Here is a 24121-nt window from a genome sequence, read left to right as displayed (position 1 = left end):
TGAATCCTCCACACATACTCGCACCCATACACGGTACACACTACACACACATAGTACACACATACAGTACACACACAGTACAGAGTACACACACATACACACAGTGCACACATACAGTACACACACAGTGCAGAGTTCACGCACATACACAAAGTACACACACAGTACACACACTACACACATACACACACAGTGCAGAGTACACACACATACACACAGTACACACACATACACACAGTACACACACACCCTACCCACACATACACACAGTACACACACTACCCACACACACAGTACACGCAGTGCAGAGTACACACACATACACACAGTACACTCACACAGTACACACAGTGCAGAGTACACAACATACACACAGTATACACACTACCCACACACACACACACACACACACACAGTACACGCAGTGCAGAGTATACACACGCACAGTACACACAGTGCAGAGCACACACATATACACACAGTACACTCACACAGTACACACAGTGCAGAGTACACAACATACACACAGTACACACACAGTACACACAGTGCAGAGTACACACACATACACACAGTACACACACATACACACAGTACACACACACACACTACCCACACATACACACAGTACACACACACACACAGTACACGGAGTGCAGAGTATACACACAGTACACACGCACAGTACACACAGTGCAGAGTACACACACATACACACAGTACACTCACATAGTACACACAGTGCAGAGTACACAACATACACACAGTACACACACTACCCAAACACACACACACACACACACACACACACACACACACACACAGTACACGCAGTGCAGAGTATACACACGCACAGTACACACAGTGCAGAGTACACACATGTACACACAATACACTCACACAGTACACACAGTGCAGAGTACACAACATACACACAGTACACACACAGTACACACAGTGCAGAGTACACACACATACACACAGTACACACACTACACACACAGTACACACTACACACTGTGCAGAGTACACACACATACACACAGTACACACACACACAGTACACACAGTGCAGAGTACACACACATACACACAGTACACACAGTACACACAGTACACACACTACACACAGTGCAGAGTACACACACATATACACACACACACACAGTGCAGAGTACACACACATACACACACACACAGTTCAGAATCAGAATCAGATCAGAATCAGAATCAGATTTATTTCGCCAAATACAGCGCACGCTATATTCGGAATTTTTTGTGGTACACATGGCATAGACATAGTACAGGAGGACAAGAAGCGCAAACACAGACAATTTATAACTGCAGTAATGATATACATGACAAACTAGGTCGTCGGTAGGGGTTCGTTCCTGCCGTGCAGGAGCAGTCCAACAATAATACTAATAATAGTAATAATAAAGATGATGGTGATGGTGGCCCCAGTACAGTCTCTGGGCAGTGAGAACAAGGGCGTGCAGGGGCGTGAGCTGATGGAGAGACCCCGCTAGGGCATGCCGGTAGGCGGGCCCGGTGGGGGAAGGTTGGAGTTGAGCAGCCGAACCGCTTGGGGGAAGAAGGTGTTCATCCGTCTGGTGGTTTTGCATGGAATGGACCTGTAGCGGCGGCCCAGTGGGAGCAGCTTGAAGTAGCGACTGCCTGGGTGGGAGGGGTCACGGGAGATCACAGTGGCCCTCTTCCTCATCCTAGTGGAGTGGAGGAGGTCAAGAGGTGGAAGAGGGGACCCGATGATTCTCTCTGCATCAGCTATGACCCTCTGCAGTTTGTGTTTGTCGCTGGCCGTTGCGCCCGCATACCAGACAATGACTGAGGAGCAGAGAATGGATTCTATAGTGGCAGTATAGAAGCTGGTCAACAGTTCCCTGGGCATGTCGAATCTCTTCAGCTGGCGCAGGAAGAACAACCTCTGCTGTGATTTCTTCTGTATTATGGAGGTGTTCTGCCCCCACTTCAGGTTGTTAGTGAGAGTCGTGCCGAGGAACCGCACCAATGTCACCCTAGAGACTTCGGTACCCCCAATGAGGATAGGTAGGAGGGGGGGAGGGTTCCTCCGGAAGTCTACGACTAGTTCAACAGTCTTTGCGGCGTTGAGAACTAGGTTATTTGCTCTGCACCAGTTGCAGATTCGCTCAACTTCGCTGTGGTACTCCTGCTCGCCGTTGCTGCCAATTAGGCCAATGATGGTGGTGTCGTCTGCAAATTTGATGACTTTCACAGAGTCAGCAGATGATATGCAATTGTTGGTATAGAGGGAGAACAGTAGTGGTGACAATACACAGCCTTGTGGAGCTCCAGTATTGGTGGTTCTAACGCTGGAGTAGCAGCTGCCGAGCTTCACTTGTTGCGTTATGTTGGTCAGGAAGTCCTTGATCCATGCTCGGAGCGTGGGATCTACTCCGCGCTGCGCCAGATTGGTGAACAGGATATCTGAGCAGATCGTATTGAACGCCGAGCTAAAATCCAGAAACAAGATCCTAGCATAGGAGACAGGGTTGTCTAGGTGCTCCATGATGTATGCCAGGCTGGCATTGATGGCGTCCTCCACGGATCTGTTTGCCCTATAAGCAAATTGGAGCTGGTCGAGATGAGCGTCCGTGTGTCTCTTCAAGTGGGCAAGGACCAGCCGCTCAAGGAGCTTCATAATGTTGGAGGTTAGGGCCACTGGTCGGAAGTTGTTGTGCTCAGTGCTGCCAGGTTTTTTGGGGACTGGTACAATTGCGGACCGCTTGAAGCAGAAGGGGACTGTACCGTCCGATAGTGACCGCTCGAATAAGGTGGTGAGCACAGGAGCTAACTGATCAGCACAGGTTCTCAGGCAGATCGATGACACTCCATCCTGGGATTCAGCTTACGGAGGTGCCGAAGTACTTCTAATTCATGGACAGCAACAGGAGCAAGGGTGCCGAGTTCATCCGAGGGGGGGTTCACCTTGGCCGTGGCTGTTTGGTCCCCTTGCTGGTTAGGTAGTTGCTTTGAAGGGTGAAAACCCCTTACAAAGCATGGTCCAGTTAGACCCAAATGGGAAAGAAATTATTTCCCAACTCCAAATGGCAATCAGATAAAATCCCTGGATCAACACCACTAGGCATTACCTAGTAATTATATCCCTGGATGTGTTTCTTCGTAAGGAAAGAATGTACCATAACTACTTCCTGTAGCAATACATTCCACATTTTAATCACTTGAGGACCGCAGTGTTAAACCCCCCTAAAGACCAGGCCATTTTTCATTAAATTGGCCACTGCAGTTTTAAGGCCAAGCCGCAGGGCCACTCGACACAGGACACAAGTGATTCCCCCCCCCCTTTTCTTCCCACCAACAGAGCTCTCTATTGTTGGGGTCTGATCACCCCCCCCCCCCCCCCCCCCCACCCCCCATATTTGTATGTTTGTATGTATTTTTTTTTTTTTAAACTACTGCAAACCCCCCTCCCTCCCCCCGCCAGCCAATCTCCGTGATCAGCTGTCATAGGCTTCAGCCTATGACAGCCGATCACCTCTGTGCCTCAGCAGGGGCCAGCCGTGTCACATGGCTGTCCCCAGTACAGCGCTGCTGCAGATCGCAGCGCTGTACGTGTAATTAGACGGCTATTACGCCGTCTAACAGTCTCCCGAGCAGCAATCGCCGCTCGGAGACTGAAGGCGGAGCTCCGCTCTGCCCACCAAGCAGGAGATGCGCGCACACACTGCGCACAATCTCCCACAAAACAGAGCCCCAGGACTTTACGCTGATCGGCGTTAGGCGGTCCCGGGGCTGCCGCCGCGGCCACGCCCATCGGCTTGACGTGGTCGGCTAGTAGTTAGCTACTTTTACTGTAAAGAACCTATTCCAAAATAAATGACTAAAACTTTTTTTCTTCATGCGCAGATCATGTCCCCTAGTCCTTTGCAAAAGCCTAGGGACAAAAAGCTCATCTGCCAATCTTTTATATTGCCCTCTGATGTATTTATACATGTTAATTAGATCTCCTCTAAGGCGTCTCTTCTCCAGACTAAAAACCCAGTTTATCTAAACTTTCCTGGTTGCTTTGCAATAGCAATTTTTTTAAACTGCCACACCCTTTGCAAGGTACCCTTTCAGTGTTAAAATCATGTGTATTGGCACTGGCCAGGGGCGGAGCTTCATTTTTCCTGGATTTTCTTTCCTGTTCACCCAGCCTGCACAGTTACTTAAGGGATTAATAAACTTTGCATTCCTTCAGTTTAGCAAACCAGTGCTCTAATTTCACTACCAATAGTCTCTTCACTGCTATAACATGTTTTCACTTTCAGGGACTTCTGATACACAAGATTCCCATTGTCAGTTACAGAATCACAACATAATCAATGTGGTGTGAAATTATATTCTGGTGCTATTTTTATACTGTGGCTAAATTAAAAACTGCCAACTTCCTCATTCTTATTTTCCTAGGAGACTTGCCCCCAAAATCATTGGATGGATTATTTATCTATGAAGATGACACATTTCAATTTACAGGATCTAAGAACAAAGGAAATGATGCAATTATAGTGGAACAATGGACTGTATTTGAGGTGACAGCTTCATTGTATTATTATTTCAATGTACTTATCATTTTTAAACCATTAGCAGGGGACAAGAATGAGCAAAGATTAAGAGAAAATGTTCAAGGCAAACACCACAGAACCTAAAGCTGTTTTATGAGCCAGTTTATTTTTCTTAAAAACTGAACAAAACAAATTAAAAAAAATGTGTGTGTGTGTATATATATATATATATATATATATATATATATATATATATATATATATATATATAATGCCAAAGCTGACCTAGGACAGAATCAACAGTTTTGGGGATGACAAATAAATACTGTCAAGAAGTTTTAAATCAGGATGATGCCATTTATTGGCTTACTTAAAAGAATCAGAGTAAGCATGCTTTCGGCTATTCCACCTTTATCAGACTTCAAACCTGTATGCTTACAAGAAAGAAGTTGAAACAGACAGCATAAATATATGTCATTAAGATGCCTTAAATGAAACAGAGCATCTAAATGAGGTCCTGAGAGGATGTTAGCTGATTTATGACTAATGATAAGACTCCTTGTTTAGTCAATCCCTCACACAATTGGGGCTCAGACTGTCACAGAGGCATTGGAAATTCCGAGTTCACAAGTTTTAGCTACAAGCAGAGTGGATGCAATATTTGTCTAGGCTGAGAGAGTTATGGCATTTAAAATCCTCAACCTCACACCAATATAAAAAATATCCTTATTAAAGCCTTTGTCCATAGCTTTGAACCAATTTATAAATGTCGTCTCTGCTATTAATCTTTCTTTTGGCTATATGAACCCACCCTTCAGAGCAGTAACCCGAAGATAATTTAAGCTGTGTCCTTTGGAATGAAAGTGTGTAGCAACTGGGAGAGTTTTTCCAGTTTCTCCCACTTAAATACCTTTGGGGCATTTAGCACACATGATCAGATATACCAAATTAGAATCACATGAAAAGGTGCCTTTTACCCTGTATTCCTGTTGTGTACCTGGTATTGATATACTGTCAGTGGGGTAGATGTAAACTGAATTGTAATGTTGTCTCACACACACTAAAGGATCAAACCCATGGATGGAGTGCTCTAGCTAGTAAAGAGGGATGAGGCCCTCTTGTAATGTTCAAAACAGGTAAAGAGCTGGCACATCCAAAGAAATATCTTTATTGGTTTGTTTGTAAAAGCATAGGGTCAACGTTTCAGAGCCGCGTAGGGCCCCCTTTATCAAGGCAAGATTTGCTCTCAGGCAAAATGTGTCTGCTGCCATGTAAAGCTCATATTTCAAGAGAAGAAGGGAGTTAGGCTCCTCAGGACACTCATGCAGAATGATGTGTATCAAGCAAGTGGCAACATACACATTGTCCTGCACGAGTATCATGAGGAGCTCCCTTCTTCTCCTGAAATAGAAGCTTTACATAGCAGCAGACAGATTTTGCCTGTGAGCAAATGTTGCCTTGACAAAGGATCCCTATGTGGCTTCGAAACAGTGGAGTAGATGTGTCTGCAGATCCTACACCTTCTTGTTAGCAGTTCTATTGCATTCTGTTCCGTTCTGTTGTGGCCTATTCAAAGAACTCCTGACACTCATCTGTTTTAGATTGGGTGGCTGTCGATATGCCGGTTCAGGGAATATTTTTCTCAGTCTGTAATCATTAGTCATAAATCAGCTAACATTCTCTCTAGACCCCATTTAGATGTTTTGTTTCATTTAAGGCATCTTAATGACATGTATTTATGTTTGCACAAAAATCTATGTATCCTCTTCTGATGTGCATGTATATAGGGGTCTGTTTTAACTTCTTGTAAGCATACAGGATTGAAGTCTGATGATGGCAGAATAGCCGAAAGCTTGCTTAGGCCCCATTCACATCTGAGCGTTTTGCCGGCGATTTCGGCAAAACGCTCAAGCACTAGCGCTTTTTAAAGCGCTAGTACCATAATACGCTATGGGCCTGTTCTCACTTGGGCGATTAGCGTTAATCGCTAAACGCAAATTTGTATCCTGCACCATTTTCAGGCGATTTCCTGGCGATCCGGCGGCGTTTAGCAAGTGTGAATGGGCCCTTACTCTGATTCATTTATGTTAGCCAGTAGAAGTATCATCCTGTTTCAAAACTTCTTGCTTTTACTTCTGCCTAACACGGTACAATACTCTACTGCTAAATAAATAATGTCTAAGTTAATCAGAGAGACTACTGAAGGCATGGATATGCCAGATCTTTAAGCTTTCTCAAGAGACACCTGTATACACATTAAATTCTCAAATAAGAGAGTGCCAGACAGCCGCTTTGGAGTTAAATCTAGCATGTGTACGTAGCTTTAAGCATGTCTGATTATGACTTCCTTGAGATTTCTAAAATAAATAAATAAATAATAATACTGCTTTTCATATATTTTGAATTAGGGCTCTGAGATCAAAACTGACTATGGTCCCTTGCTACATACATTAGCAGAATTTGGATGGTGTCTTACGTGTGTCATACCTACTCCTATAATAAGACAAAACAGGTGAGTTGTGGCATTTTATTGTAACCAAATGTTTATGGAAAATGTGACTGATACTGATAGCTTTGAGACAATACTGGTAAAGGTTTTGTATGTCATCTCCATTGTATCGTGTCATGTACTTAGGTTGGATCTGGAGACACACAGTCAGCGTTTTAATTGTCCCCAACAATGGCCACAATTTACTAAGCTTATTTTCTGTCTTTAATAATGATTCTGTGCTGTTTACTGTTATCACCATGGTGATAATTAATTTAATATTCACTAAGCAATTTACATCATGCAATCCTTAAAATAAGGATTCTGTCCTTAAGTTAAGGAGTGATACCTAAAGTTAACGAGTGAATCTTTAAATGAACAACTGAATCCTAAACTTAAAGGGAACCTGAAATGGCCCCAATGCATTTATTTATACTTACCTGGGGCTTCTTCCATGAGGTTCATGGCCTCCCTCGCCGTCTTCTCCAGCCGCTCCGCTCACTAGATATCCTCGTCAGTAATCCGGCCAGCCGCGCTCTTCTGCATATGCATCCCTTAGCCGCGCGCGCACCCCCCCTCACGCTCCCGTGTCTGGGAACATTCTGCTCCTGCACAGTAGTACAGTGCAGGCGTAGAGAGCTCCCTTGCATGGGAGCTCGACTGGTGCGCATGCACCGCCGAGCCACACATGCCCAGAGGCCCACGACTGACGGCGACTAACCAGATTACCGGCAAGGATATCTAGTGAGCGGACGGGCCGGTGAGGACGGCCTCGGACTTCATGGGGCTGAAGGAAGTCCCAGATAAGTATAAAAAAGGCACATTGTACCAACTTAGGTACACTTTAACCACTTTTTCGACCAGTACAGTATAGGTATACGGTGGCACATCTGTGCACAATTGGGCGTGCTCCTGTGCGGCCACAGCACTTTAAGCTGCATCACTAATTGGTCTAAGGGAAAACATGTGCCCTTAATCAATTAGCAACCCCCAGCGGATGACTGATCACCACTGTAGTAAACAGTGGTGATAATTCTTGTCACCCCCTCCGTGCAGAGATCTGTAAAAAAAAAAGCATGTGCAGCAAGCCTAGCTCACATTTCCTTTTTCCTGTGATGATCCTGCTGCGGCAGCCTCTGTATTCAGCTTTACTGCCACCTTTGTACTGCCTATACTCGAGTCCCGGCTTAATGACGTCATCAAGTGTACAGAGCACACATAATACCGATCGATGTGTGGTCGTATGTTTTCACTTGTTTTATTATCACTACCTTAGTGAACTGTGACCAATGTCCCCATGATTGTATTACCATAGTTTACATAGATTTGCAGACACAGATTGCTAGTACTGAGTATTCCATACAATTGTAAATGTATGCAGTTGAGACCTCTATTTACGTATCAATCTACAAATTAGGTCATCAGTCAAATAGAAGAGAGGCAGGGCACTAGTCCACTAAATCAGCAGTTTAATTCACTAGTGACAGCACAACAGCCATGAAATTAGGGGTTAACAGGCTCCGGCCTGACAGCTGTTTCGTTGTCTGAACGCTGCTTCAGAGTAATCTTTTTGTGGCCCCTGAAGCAGTCGTTGAGACTGCAAAACAGCTGTCAGGCCAGAGACAGTTACCCCCTCACTGCATGGATACTGTGTTGTCGCTAGTGAATTAGACCAATGATTTGGTGGACTGGTGCCTTACCTCTCTTCTATTTGACTGTGTGTTCTTGGCAGTGCATCTGGTGCCAACCTCATTCTTTGCCTGTACTTAATACTAAAAATCAGGTCCATCTCCTCATTGGCAAAACTGATTCTGGAGATTGTATGCTGTCCTTCTATACAGTTATAGAGATATAAATGTTTCAACAAGTAAGTGCATAATAAACTAATCATGTTAAATGTCTAAACACTGAGCATTTTGCTTATTGTTTCAGTGAAGGCAATCTGACGACAAAACAAATTATATTTCTACAAAGATCTGTTATGCCGCATACACTTCCATCTGTCCAGTCTCCGGAGGTAAGTAATTTCACATCTGCAGATATTATTTGGCTAGAGATCTCAGAAATCTTGCCCGAACACACCATCATCTGGCTTTTCTAACCTGGGGCTTGATGTACTATATCAACACTGGAGCAATTCCAAGTTAAAGCAAACTTGTAACATAAAAAAAAAAAAAGTTAAATACTTACCTAGAGGGAAGCCTCTTGATGGTCCATGTCCTTCTTGCCCTCACCATCCCTGGCTGTGACCCTCTTGTTTATCGCGGCTCTCTGTCTTACCTCCACTGATGCAAGTACCTATTCGAGCCCCACCCCCGCCACACACACACCCCAATACAGGTTGTCTTGAAAGTAATTTTGCTCGAGGTCACTTTTTAATTTTTTGGGGAGTATCATGGAAAAATGTTAGGCCCTATTAAGTATGGTAAAATTAACTAGTATCACCGAAATATCTATTTAGAATCCCCCCCCCAAAAAAAACCTTTACCGTCTATAAAATACTGCAGAAGTGAGTTTCCCATGATGAAAGTGACTTCCTAAAAGGTGTGGAGTGGACTCAGGTGATAACTGGTATAACTGAGATCACCTGAACAAGTATAAATGTGGCAGACTGAAACAGAACTGAGACATATAAGAGAACTAGAAGGCAATACTGTGTATCTTGTAGTCCATGGCACTAATTTTTCTGTGCCTTTACAAAATCAGGACAAGGACATGTCATAATAACTTGACATAATTACTTGTCATAATAACATTCCTATTGTCTAGAAACTTTTACATAACTTCTAGAAAATTTTTACATAAATTGGAAGGTCAGTGTCTTGCAATGACTTCTAAACTCAGTGTAACTAAAATGTCATCCACACAGAAAGTGGATTTCAGGCAGAAGAGACATGTGCATACAGTATAATATTATTTAGTATTTAGTTAGCGCTGACAGCTTTCACTAACTTTTCCTCAGAGCAGCTCAAAACCTAATCCCTACCATAGTCAGATGTGCATTGTAATTACATAGGTATTTGGGTTGAAAAAAAGACATACGTCCATCGAGTGCAACCAGAAAACAAAGTACAACACCAGCCTGCTCCCTCACATATCCCTGTTGATCCAGAGGAAGACGAAAAACCCTTACAAGGCATGGTCCAATCAAATAAAATCCCTGGATCAACACCACTGGGCATTACCTAGTAATTATAGCCATGGGTGTGTTCGCAAGGAAAGCATCTAAGCCTCCTTTAAATGCAGATATAGAATTTGCCATAACTACTTCCTACTTCCTGTGGCAATGCATTTCACATCTTAATCACTCCAACTGTAAAGAACTCTTTCCTAAATAAATGGCTAAAACGTTTTTCCTCCATGCGCAGATCATGTCCTCTAGTCCTTTGTGAAGGCCTAGGGACAAAAAGCTCATCCGCCAAGCCTTTATATTGCCCTCTGATGTATTTATACATGTTAATTAAATCCCCTCTAAGGCGTCTTTTCTCTAGACTAAATAAACCCAGTTTATCTAACCTTTCTTGGTAAGTGAGACCTTCCATCCCACGTATCAATTTTGTTGCCCGTCTCTACATCTATTCTAAAACTGCAATATCTTTCTTGTAATGTGGTGCCCAAAACTGAATTTCATATTCCAGTTGTGGCCTTACTAGAGAGTTAAACAGGGGCAATATTATGCTAGCATTTTAAGTTTTTATTTCCCTTTTAATGCATCCCAAAATGTTATTAGCTTTAGCTGCAGCGGCTTGGCATTGAATACGATTATCTAATTTGTTGTCGATGAGTACTTCTAAGTCCTTCTCCAAGTTTGATGTCACTATCTGTATCCCGTTTTATTTTGTATGGTGCTAGACCATTGGTACAACCAAAATGCATGACTTCACTTTTTTCAACATTGAATTTCATCTGCCATTTATGTACCACACTATCCAGATCCTGTTGCAATATGTCACTATCTTCCTGAGAGTTGATGATTCTGCACAATTTTGTATCATCTGCAAAAATAGCAACACTTTCTACTGCATCTACTAGATCACTAATAAATAAATTGAAGAGCACTGGACCCAGTACTGACCCCTGTGGGACCCCACTGCTAACAGTCACCCATTTTTATATGATGACCACAACTCTTTGTTTTCATTCCATTAGCCAGTTCCCTATCCATGCACACAGACTCTTCCCCAGAGTCTAGGGCCAGTTTAGGAGGAAGCCAAGTAAACTTATCTGTATGTTGTTGGGATGTGGGAGGAAACAGAAGTGCCTGGAGTAAAACCCATGCAGACACGAGGAATACAAAAACTATGCAGATAGTGCCCTGGCTGGGATCTAACTGGGGGCCTGGCGCTGAAAGGCAAGAGAAATAATTTGTGTAAGTTTGCTGGATTGACAGCAACCAGAGGCTTTTGTAGAAAATTGGCTGAGGTTTACTGTATGTTGCAGAAATTACCTACAGAATTCCTGCCAGCCAGTCACAGCAAGGGGTATCGCCCAGGCTCCAGAGCATGAAGGACAGATACAGACTGCCTTGTATAGCAAAACAGAAGGAGTAAACAAAGTGTAACAAGATGCTGATCTCATTTTTTTTTCTTCCACATTAGCTATAATGTCTTCACAGAGAAAAGAGACTTCTATAAAAGGTGAAGTCGCACAAGCACACAAAAATTATTTAGTTTTAGTAAAACCATATGTGATGTTCCCTTCTGTAAAAAGCCTTCAAATGTACAAAATGTTTTGTTTTGTTTTTCCATTGAACTCAGTAATCCATTAAACCAGAGATTAAAAAACAATCTCTTAAATTGGTATTTTATTCTCTCCACAAATAACAATGGAAATTAAATTAGTTGACAATCTTATAAATTCCAGTAGATGGCGGAACAATCCAAATTGGGATTTAACCTGGAGAGCACTAACTTATGCAGGAGAACAGAGGCGCCAAAAGGATAAAAGGAAGCTAAATGAGCTTAAAAACCAAATTAGGGTAAATAGAGGAGGTAGTGGTGGACTTACCTCCTCCAAGTAGACACACAACGACTGTAGTAAAGACAGTCAATATATCTTATTTATGAACTCCAAATATGCAACGCGTTTTGCAGGTTTGATCCCGCTTCATCAGGCAATAACAACGGAGCAATAGCATATGTGGTCAGTAGAAGAGGTGCCTGGCTCTTCTACTGACCACATATACTATTGCTCCGTTGTTATTGCCTGATGAAGCAGGATCAAACCTGCAAAACGTGTTGCATATTTGGAGTTCATAAATAAAATATATTGACTGTCTTTACTAAAGTTGTGTGTCTACTTGGAGGAGGTAAATCCACCACTACCTCCTCTATTTACCAAGAATTTGGTTTTTAAGCTCATTTAGCTTCCTTTTATCCTTTTGGCGCCTCTGTTCTCCTGCATAATATTGAGTCCACCCTGGGTGGAGGGTTGAACCCCCTTTTTCTCATCTACAGAGAGCGACTTCCTATTCCTGAGTGGGGTCAGGAAAATCTCCCCACTTGCTTTTACAGTGGTTGCCTAATGGTAACCCTGGTTTGTGAGTATTAATATTTACTCTATTTAATAACCATTTACCAGTACATATTACACTATTGGGGCTCTTGGTGTTCCTTGTTTTTATGGAGAGCACTAACGCTCAAGTATAAAAACCCACTCCAGGCACAGATATAATGTAGTTTTCAGAAAATAAGACACACCTAGGTTTAGAGGGCAGAAATCATGTAAAAAAAAACACGAAACCTGGTGCATTTATAGTGCAGGGCCATCTTATGGACCTTTCCTCAAAAACTTTTTAAGTTACACTGCCCAGCTACAAAACACTAACACCAGGCACACTGCACTAACCCCTGTTGCCTACATGCTATGCAAATCTCAAGGTCTACCTGAGACAAATGGAGGCAAAACATTTATACTTACCTGAGGCTTCCTCCAGCCCCCTTTAGGTCATGGGCTCCCCTGCTGTCTCTACGGGCCACCCAGGTTTTCAGCTAGCCATCCCGGTACTTCTTTAAGTTGTGCTCCCTTCGTGCATGCACGGCCCGGGAGCACGATGGGCCGCCCGTCGTCTCAGGTTTCTTTTAAGAGACCTTACTTTCCCAAAAATCATGCATGGTTCCCTCGCCAGAATCTCTTTAAATAAAGTATCATCCACTGTCTTACTCAAAAACCTCCTAAATCACGCAAGGCAATTGGTTTAACGTCCTGCAGTAAGGTAACTTCGCATAGACATTTGCAACTTTATTGCGATGTCGGGGAAAAAAAACTTGCATCATGCAAGTCTTTTATCTCATGGATTTGTAGCAAGCCCCTCATCTGCAATGCCCCATGTTCAACAAAAGTTTGTTTCTTTTATGTATTATCTTCAGGACTAAAATTAAATGAATACAAAAATTATGTAAAGCTGCAAATTCTTTTTAGCAGATTTACAATACTCTTATCAGTTTCCTCACAAAACAGCAGATACAATTACTGTAACAAATATATGATGAGGCTATTAAACTCCTTAGCGGTAACCACAAGCTAGACTCGGGGTCAGGGGCGAACTGACCATTCGGGCACTTGGACATGGACCGACCTGTGGTCAGTAGAGGGCCTGCCCCTGGCGCCCCTCTGATCTGGAGGTTTGGGTGCCATGCTGCTTGGTTTGGCCACTGGCTGTGGTGCCTGCAGAGTTGCGAGTGGAGCTAGTTGGCACAGATACTTATGTGCTCCAGCACTGCCCCTCTCACTGCTATCTCTGCCTCTGGTGTCCAGTCCCCATGGTTTTGGCGGTGCCTCCTATGACGTCATAGGAGGCGGCGCCAGCCGGAAGGTAGGACGCTATCGGCGAACAGAAAGCAGTCAGTGCCGCTGCTTGCTGGAGCCTGCCCTGGAGCACGTAGTTATCTGTGACAGGCCAACTAGTCCGCTCGCAGTTCTGCAGGGTGGGAGGGGGGCTCCCCGGCACCACAGCCAGCACCCAAACCAAGAAGCACCCAAACCTCCCACCCAAAGCCAGCAGCACCCAAAATTCCCATCCAAACTAGGCAGCACCAAAACCACCCTCCTAGCACCCAAACCACCCTTCCATCTTCCAAACCACCCTCCCAGCACCCAAACCACCCTCCCTCCCACCCAAACGATTTCATGTAGGAGATAACGGTTCTTGCATTTCATGTGTCGGGGGAAATGATTGCAGCATTTCATGTGTTTAACTAAGTGAATCTTGCATTTCATGTTTCGGGAGATAACGGTTCTTGCATTTCATGTGTGGGAGCTAACGGTTCGTGCATTTCATGTGTGGGAGCTAACAGTTCTTTAATTTCATGTTAAGGTAATGGTTCTTGCATTTCATGTGTCAGAGTTAATGCATGGGCGTAACCATGCCATCGCAGGGGGGCCCAGAGACTTTGCAGGGCCCCACCTCCTCGCCCCCCCTAAATGCAGGCAATCAGCAAAAAAACCTACCTGTTTGATCACAAGAACCATTCCTGCCACCTCCTCTCACTATGAAAAGTAGCGAGTAGCGGAAGCGTCTAATTTTTTCATGCTTCTGCTGTCATTCGCCGGCTCTCAGTCATGTGACCCTCAGGGGGTTTGGAGACTAAGGGGACTCATGCTATCAATTTTTCTAGTTACGCCACTTAGTTAATGGTTCTTGCATTTCATGTGTTGGAGGTAACGGTTCCTGCATTTATTTATTTGATGTTTATAGTGGCTACATTTTAATTAGTTAACATTTATTTTGAACATAGTGAAGATAAATTTTATACTCGTGCAGGTTATGTGTGTGGGGCTGTGCGTGGGGCCCCATAGTCTCCTATTGCCCGGGGGCCCCATAAGTTGTCAGTCCGGCCCTGCTCGGGGTGGAAAACCGCAGCTCAGAGCGGTAACTCTGAGCTACACTCATGGTAGCCGCTGCGCTCAGCAGGCGATATCACTCACCTCCCGGGTCATCCAGATGCTGGTGGACATTCATCTTCCTCTCCTCCGAGGCTCTGCATCTCCCTGGTGAGATCGCTGACTGTCATCATGACGACAGCCAGCAATCCCATTATAGGATTAACCCGGAGGACGGAGGGAGATCTGCAGCTCTAGATCCCAGGAAGGAGCATAAGTGCAGGGGCTGCTCCAGGCTCTCTTGTGTTATGATTTTTTTCTTGCTTTTAGGTTCTTAACCCATTCGCGTTCCGTCGTTTTCACTTGAGAAATGTTCACCTCCCATTCATTAGCCTATAACTTTATCACTACTTATCACAATGAACTGATCTATATCTTGTTTTTTCCGCCACCAATTAGGCTTTCTTTGGGGGGTACATTTTGCTAAGAGCCACTTTACTGTAAATGCATTTTAACAGGAAGAATAAGAAAAAACAGAAAAAATCATTTTCTCATTTTTCAGCCATTATAGTTTTAAAATAATACATGCCTCCATAATTAAAACTCACGTATTGTATTTGCCCATATGTCCCGGTTATTACACCATTAAAATTATGTCCCTATCACAATGTATGGCGACAATATTTTATTTGGAAATAAAGGTGCATTTTTTCCGTTTTGCATCTATCACTATTTACAAGTTTAAAATTAAAAAAATATAGAAATATATCATCTTTACATTGATATTTAAAAAGTTTAGACCCTTAGGTAAATATTTACGTTTTTTTTTTTTTTTATTGTAATTTTTTTTTTTTTATATTAAACATTTTATTTGGGTAGTTTTGGGAGGGTGGGATGTAAACTATAGGTTTATAATGTAAATGTGTGTTGATTTTTATTTTTTTTTACTTTCAGTTGTAGTTTTACTTTTTGGCCACAAGATGGCGGCCATGAGTTTGTTTACATGACGTCACTCTAAGCGTAACATACGCTTAGAGCGACGCATGGGGGAGGTAACAGCCAGAAAAGGCGCAGCTTCCGAGAGAAGCTGTCGCTTTTTCAGGAGAGGAATCAGTGATCGGGCACCATAGCCCAAGTCACTGATTGCCTGGCTAACGAACCGTGGGCCGGGAGCACGCGTGCGATCGGCCGCGGGAGCGCGCATGGTTCCTGGACGTAGTTTCTACGTCCAGGAACCAAAATGGGTTAAAGCACATGAAAAAATGGTACCATTTTTAGACCCTAAAATCAGGAAGAAATTATACCACCAGGTAGGTTAAGGGCCTATTTCCACTCATGCGTTTGGCATCTGAATTTGCATATGTCAATTGAATGCAATTTGAAAAATGCAGGATTTTTAATCTCCACAGCAAAATGGCATCACTGTGATTTCACAGGAAACAGGAAGAAGCATGTTAGACGGGAACACAGATGCAAAATTGCTTTGAAAACTTGAAAATTTGAATTGCTGGACCATTGACTTTCATAAATTACAATTTGCGTCCGGAATAGTTTGTGGAGTGTAAATCTGCAGCATGCAGTCCATACTTTTTCAGCATCAAACGCATTCAATGGAAACAACTCCATTGAACTGCATACGTTTCAGTGGAGATGGGCCCCAACAGTTTTAAGGTATAATTCCATGAAACTTTGCTTCTCACATTCCTTTATAACCACTAGGAAAGGTCATATAAAAAGCTATTCTTTATTTCATCCTAATAAAAACATACATTTGCATGTTTGTCAGAAATTAGATGCCGTGTAATATTCTGACAATTGACAGTAATACAGTTATGTAACAATGAACCTTCTGGACAACAGTAACCAATATCTTTGTATATTTCTTCTTGGTGGTTACTTTAATAAGCAGTGTATCTTGAAATCTGAATGTTTTGCAGAGAAAGTCATTGAGAAACACTCTAAATGAAGAGAGAAACAATAAATCCAGCAGAAGTATTGGACTTCACACAACTCCTGGACAGAGCCTGGAAATTGAGCAGCAAACAGAAGCACTGCATCTGTCACCCTCCAAGCAGTATTGGTCTGCTAGAGACAACTATCAACAGTTTGGCAGTTTTTCTGGTTTCAGCAATAATGACAGTATGCTGCGAGACCTGGATGATGTACAGTATGAACAAGAAGAGGGAGTAACCCAAGTTACTTGTATGTAATTGCCTGTAAGACCTGGATTATGTACAGTATGAACAAGGAGATGGAATAACCCAAGTTACTTGTATGTAATTACAAGTGCATCTACAAGACTATTATATTGTTCTTTCACAGAATTTGTTAATAGAATTCACTTGACTGGTGGTCTGCCTGATCCATCACATACGTTCCTCTCATGCCTTTGACATTGTTCACTTTTGAACCTGTCTTGTACCACTATCTGCCTTTTCAGAAAAGCCTACATTCATTCAAAAATGAGGTCTCGCTCCTGTAAATCTGCGACATCTGGTCACCAATGGAGAGGATGCCAGTTCCCAATAGGACAGGAAATTCACCCGGTACTTAATGATATATTTGCATGGTGTAATAAAAATAACAGGAAACAGTGCTGGTTTCCCATCATATGGAAAGAGTAGAGCATACAGCAAATGAACTGGTGAGAGGCTCACCACTAACCAATATTATATATATTTTTTTTTAGAGCAATATGTGAAAAAAACAAAACATAATACACCCTTCATTTTCAACCCCTAGATTAGTCCACTGACAAGCAATCCTTACCTTTTTCTCAGCTACAATGGTGTTTTACTTATAAGGCAGATCAAATTTGAAGTTATATGCAATGCACACAAACCATTTTTTACATTGTTCATTTTTTATTACCTGGCTAGATTTACAAAGCTGTCTTACTGTGCCAATATCAGCTATTGCTTATCTGCAAGACCAGCAAGTACGTGAGTTATCCCCTAACCATTCCTAACCCACAATAGCTAGTTAGGCACGGGGGGGAGGGTGGGGAAGAGTAGTCTTTCCCTCTGAGCTGTGTCTGCCTTTGGGACCTTTGCCAGCACTTCCACCCTTCCCTCTAGTCACCTCACACACAGACCTAACCGGTCGATAGACATCTTGACTGGAAGTTATCCTCGCCATATACTGGAATGCGGTCCTTTTTGTCTTTGATTAATCCTTAAACGGCTGTCGCAGGTCATATTAGTGCCCACCACCCACCTCCACTCCCATAACTATAGCACACTGATTTCGGTTTGTTCCACACCCGATTTCTATTGCACATCTGTCTGGATATAATTGCTGGATTGTGCTGCATAGTGGAAAGGCAACACACATTTATGAAAAATTGTGCTTGGCCATGCATATCTCTCTGGCAAATACTTCCTAATTCCTGACGTTCTTTCACACACTGCCCTTATTTGTTTTCTTTTAACAATCATGGTATATTGGCTGGATGGTGTAATGGTTAAGGGCTCTGCCTCTGACACAGGAGACCAGGGTTCGAATCTCGGCTCTGCATGTTCAGTAAGCTAGCACCTATTCAGTAGGAGACCTTGGGCAAGTCTCCCTAACACTGCTACTGCCTATAGAGCGCACCCTAGTGGCTGCAGCTCTGGCGCTTTGAGTCCGCCACGAGAAAAGCGCGATATAAATGTTATTTTTCTTGTCTTGTATATTGCAGCCTACTGCTGCAATAGTAAACCAGGCCCATAGAGTGCTTATTGAGAAAGCCACGATTTAAAAGCCAACACGTTTGGACACCACAGCAAAACATAGCTTTTCTATTTAGATAACAGCTAGAAATGTGCCTGTGCATAGAATCAAATAGAAAAGTCATAACTGAAATGCTTGAGTTTTAGTTGATTCAGTTAAATTGTCTAGAAAATTTAAGCTCAATTATCCACATTTGGGAAATGTGATTTACTTGAAGGAAATATTGCAGTACTTTTAAACCAAGATTATCTCATTGACTCAGATTTCAGATTATTTAAGTTTGACTTGATGCAGCTGGAAAACCTTTGTACATTACTTAATAGGAAATGGAATACTAAGACTTACTAATTGTGGGAGTGATCAGCTGGAAAGGTGTGATTTGAAAGTATTGTATTGCCTCAGACACATAATGGTATGGATTATTTTTATTTTATTCAGCTGCCATACAGACAAGTCTTTTACTATTGAACTTGTTATCTGTTCCCTGCACTCAGATGTGCTTTTCTCAGGCACATGGGAGTTTGACAAAACTTTCTAATTTTCAAATTTTCACTGGCCTGAAATTGAACTATGTAAAACACAAAAGAAAAGAGAAACCGGGAGCCCCAATAGTGCGTTATTGTGATTCAGTCTGATAATTTTCAAGCTTGAGTGGAAGAATAATACTCACAAAAATGGGTTGCCGGAATATAGGCAACCACTTGTAGCGCTTGTGGGGAAATTAGGCCTGTCCCCTCTCAGGCTAAGAAGTCGCTCTCCGTAGACAGAATTGGGCGATCACATCCATCCAACCAGTGGATACAACGTTGTGCAAGATTACAGAGGCGCCAATCAGAATAAAATACATTAAAATTGGATGATTCACCACCACAATGAAAGACACTAATATTATTAGTAATAATTTGATAATTTATTAATTTTACTCCAACAATCTTTTGCAACGCGTTTCACGGGTCTATCGCCCGCTTCCTCAGGCAGTATAAAACAGGAGTAACTGTAAAAAGACATATAAAATATAAAAAATAATAATAATAATAAAAAATAAATATATATGTATATACGCACATATATACACATATACATACATATATACACACATACACATAATGCACCCGTCACCCATATAGTGCACCAATTAGATGTCAATATCATTAGGTTCAGAAAATAATCTATACACATGTACCTGTATACAACATTAGCCCCTCCAAAAAGAAAAGGCTATAAATGTCTATATCCAATGTACACATATGATCCTACAAGTACACATACCTCCATTCTATATGAAGTGAAAAATATATTGCACATCCCCTATATTTCATATCCAACAATTCTTCCAACAGTATTAACATATTTCATATTATATATTATACCAGTAGTATCTTATGATCCTCATCATGAGAGGATGGTGAAGTATAGACTCCTACATAGGTTCAAATACACATACACATATCTAAACACATCCATATATCCCTGTATGCAATATACAAAGCCCACTATAATTTAGCCCAAAACAAAAACTTTTCTTATACACCTATCAGCAGGTGATCTCCGCGTTCCTTCTCCGCCTGTACCATCAATAACACGGAGAGCCTCCGCCCTGACAGTTACTCCTTAAAGGAAAAATTGTTGCGGGGGTCGCTTACCTGAAGTGTCACTAGAGCAAGTGTAGCACCTCTGTATCTTGCCGCCACAGCGTCCTATCTTTTTGTACGCTTGTATGTTATCAGAGTCGGAAGGGGCTTCCTGCGGAAATGACGTTAAGCGGAAGTCGTAGATGCGCTCCACAAACTGGCCGCATGCGTTCCAGGGCGTTATGCGGAAGTTGTAGATGCGCTCCACACTCGGCCGCATGGAACGCGGAGATCACCTGCTGATAGGTGTATAAGAAAAGTTTTTGTTTTGGGCTAAATTATAGTGGGATTTGTATATTGCATACAGGGATATATGGATGTGTTTAGATATGTGTATATGTATTTGAACCTATGTAGGAGTCTATACTTCACCATCCTCTCATGATGAGGATCATGAGATACTACTGGTATAATATATAATATGAAATATGTTAATACTGTTGTCAGAATTGTTGGATATGAAATATAGGGGATGTGCAATATATTTTTCACTTCATATAGAATGGAGGTAATTGTACTTGTAGGATCATATGTGTACATTGGATATAGGCATTTATAGCCTTTTCTTTTTGGAGGGGCTAATGTTGTATACAGGTACATGTGTATAGATTATTTTCTGAACCTAATGATATTGACATCTAATTGGTGCACTATATGGGTGACGGGTGCATTATGTGTATGTGTGTATATATGTATGTATATGTGTATATATGTGTGTATATACATATATATTTATTATTTATTTTTTATTATTATTATTATTTTTTATATTTTATATGTCTTTTTACAGTTACTCCTGTTTTATACTGCCTGAGGAAGCGGGCGATAGACCCGTGAAACGCGTTGCAAAAGATTGTTGGAGTAAAATTAATAAATTATTACTATTAATATAAGTGTCTTTCATTGTGGTGGTGAATCATCCAAGGCCCCCCCCCCCCCCCGTTTTTATGGAATTTTAATGTATTTTATTCTGATTGGCGCCTCTGTAATCTTGCACTGAAATTGAACTAATTCATCCCAGGGCTGATTCTTCCCAGGGTTTGAATCTCAGCTCTTCCTGTTCAGTAAGCCAGCACCTATGTGGTAGGGATCCTTGGGCTCTCCTACTGGCTATAGAGCATGTTCTAGTGGCTGCAGCTCTGGCGCTTTGAGTCTGCCAGGAGAAAAGTGCAAAATAAATGTTCTGTGTCTGTAAACAGCATAAGGAGGAGGCGGATGGGGCAGTAAGAGCAGCCTCCTATCTGGGGAATGGCCACTATCCTTGCATTTGCACATGCAACTAACTAACTGACTAACTTTACATGCAACCATTCCAGAGAAATTCACACCATTTCAGAGAAATGTAGCAGTTGTGTGCATAATGACTAGGGGTGGTCAATGAGATGCAAATAATATCAAGTTGATGCAGCAGTATGCAAATTTTGTATGCAAAATTATGCAGCTTGAAAATAAACCAATCAAATCCTGCTGAGGTAAACTTTGATTGGTTCATTTTCAAACTGCATACATTAGTATACAAAATTTGCAAAATTTTGCACCAACTCAAATAATTTGCATCTCATTAACCATCCTTAGTAATGGTATAATACTCTGTTCACCCTTACAGTCACGGTTTCTGTTCAGTGCAGTGTATCAGGGAGGATGGCTCACAAATGTATAGGTTCTCCTCAAAGTGCAGCAGCAGATAGGCTGCATCTATATGAATACAGGCTGGTATGTAAATATTATGAATTCTACTTTCTGTGCTATGTTCTAAGTACTCTGAGGCTAATTTGTTGGGAGGTCCAATAACCTGTATAAGTATATTTAACGGAATTTAGCGTGCTTTTATTTATAACACTTCTTAGAAGAAAGTAAAAAATAACTTATACAACCAAATGTATATTCTGTTTTCCAAAATGTTGTTCAAAGTGCTGCACTGTATAAAAAAAACCTGCACTTCATGTATCTGATACTTGTGGTCATATAAAGAGGCTTGCATAAATATTCACCCCCTCCTCTTTAGTATTGTTACAGCCTGAAATTAAAACTGATTTAATTGGGGTTTGTAAACAACACATGTAACATGTTAAAGGATTTTTTTTATTGTGCCATAGAAATTAATAAATAAAAACCAGTGATTTGTTGTTTGCCTGGGAATTCACCCTCCTCCATGCGAGAACCACCTTTGGTGAAAATCACAGAGGCAAGACCAGGGTCTTTATTACATTAACTTTTCTGCTGGCTTTTCTCACACATTACTAATTAAATACCTTTTAAGCCCCAGCAAGGAAATACTCAAAATCAGTTTGATATTTCTTGTTCGCCTACTTTTTAATCATTCTTCAATTGCTGAGTGTTGAAAAATTATTTCCCGGGGGAAAAAGCTTAGGAGAAGAGTTATTTGATTTATGGTTCGGGTCTATAAAAGCTTTTCTACATCGGGATCCTACATTTTTAGCACATTTTTGCCCTCGTCAAATTTTTTTTTTTTTAATTTAATAATTCAAGGTTGTGCATACTTATTCAATGTATTGTAACGAAGATGAGGCCAAGCAAATCAAATAAAGGATGACACCAGATACAAGTTCACCATTATTTGTATCTCCACTATGTGATACTGAAAGAAAAGATTTATTAAAGGACACCTAAAGTGATAGGGATATGGAGGGCTACCAGATTTATTTCCTTTTAAATGATACCAGTTGCCTGACTGTCCTGCTGATCCTCTGCCTCTAATACATAGCCATAGACCCTGAACAAGCCCTGCAGATTAGATTTTCCTAACAAATCTATCTGGATTAGCTGCATGCTTGTTTCAGGGTTGTGATTTAGACACTTCTGCAGCCAAATAGACCAGCAGGGCTGCCAGGCAACTGGTATTGTTTAAAAAGAATATTTTACATATGGCATCCTCCTTATACCTCTTGCTTCAGGTTCACTGTAAAAGGAGCCTAAACAGGAAAGGAGCCCATCTGTAGCTGTATTCATTTGCTCCAGACATACAGAAGATAACCGTGAAGCAACATTACAGAAGTTATTACAAACTTCCTGGAAGTTGCCTACATTTTGTACATCTTAGCAGCCGCACTGCAAATGCACCAACTGGTCACACATACGGGACCCCCTTACGGAGGATCCAGAAGGCTGAAGACGGCAGCGAGGGAGCAATCAGGCCAAAGGGGGCTGGAGGAAGCCCCAGGTATGTATGCATTTTTCTATCCCCCCCCCCCCCCCGTCTCAGGCACACTTTAAATTAGAACGGCAGGCAGCAATACAAGCACATATACAAATAGTTGAAGCTAATTGTTTTGCCACTTGACCTCACCTCTGCCATACAGAACTAAATTTTGCCTCTACATAACTAAATAACCTTGTTTTACTAACGCATATACCCATCTAGCCTTGCAAGTCAGAGCTGCAGGTTTTGTTTCAAGGTGGCTGCCATCTTGTTTTCTGCAATAACTGAAAATGACATTGCTTGCATTAAATGTCTGCTTCTATGTCATCTCAGTTTAAAAGGTGTCTATTAGAAGGGGACAGGAGAGGGGCATGTTTACTGTGTCTAAAACTTTGACTGACCGACTGAATTTACAAGAATTGGAAATATCTGGGGAAAGAGACAAAGTACAGGTTTTTAGTTAAACATGCTTTATAGCTCTAGAAAATGGAGATAGGAAACCGAGAGCCCAATATAGTGTAGTATTTACATCAATTAAGCAGATCGTTGTAAAAGCAAAAGGATTATACTCACAAACATGGGTTATCACACAGGCAACCACTATCAAGGCGGGTGGGGAGAATTAGAACCTGACCCCACTCAAGTTTAAGAAGTCGCTCTCTGTAGATAGGAAGAATATGGGGATACACCCCTCCACCAAGGGTGGACTAGACTAAATGTTAAAAATTGAACAGAGGCGCCAACAAGAATAAAAACGTTTAAAAAC

The 24121-nt window shown here is 41.9% G+C and overlaps 1 protein-coding gene across 1 annotated transcript in view; it reads left to right on the top strand.

Annotated features, from left to right (window-relative positions):
* The window catches only part of RFTN2 (raftlin family member 2), a 135370-nt gene extending 115885 nt beyond the window's left edge, over positions 1 to 19485 (top strand). The window contains exons 6-9 of the mRNA XM_068244843.1: positions 4450 to 4571; positions 6953 to 7056; positions 8965 to 9049; positions 16791 to 19485. Of these exons, the coding sequence (XP_068100944.1) occupies positions 4450 to 4571; positions 6953 to 7056; positions 8965 to 9049; positions 16791 to 17063 (584 nt within the window). The 3' untranslated portion in view covers positions 17064 to 19485. The remainder of the gene's footprint in view (positions 1 to 4449; positions 4572 to 6952; positions 7057 to 8964; positions 9050 to 16790) is intronic.
* The last annotated feature ends 4636 nt before the right edge of the window (positions 19486 to 24121 follow it).

Source organism: Hyperolius riggenbachi, chromosome 7 (genome assembly GCF_040937935.1).
Source record: "Hyperolius riggenbachi isolate aHypRig1 chromosome 7, aHypRig1.pri, whole genome shotgun sequence".
NCBI lineage: Eukaryota > Metazoa > Chordata > Amphibia > Anura > Hyperoliidae > Hyperolius > Hyperolius riggenbachi.
Note: the sequence above shows the minus strand (reverse complement) of the source record. Positions and strands in the feature narration are given on the sequence as shown.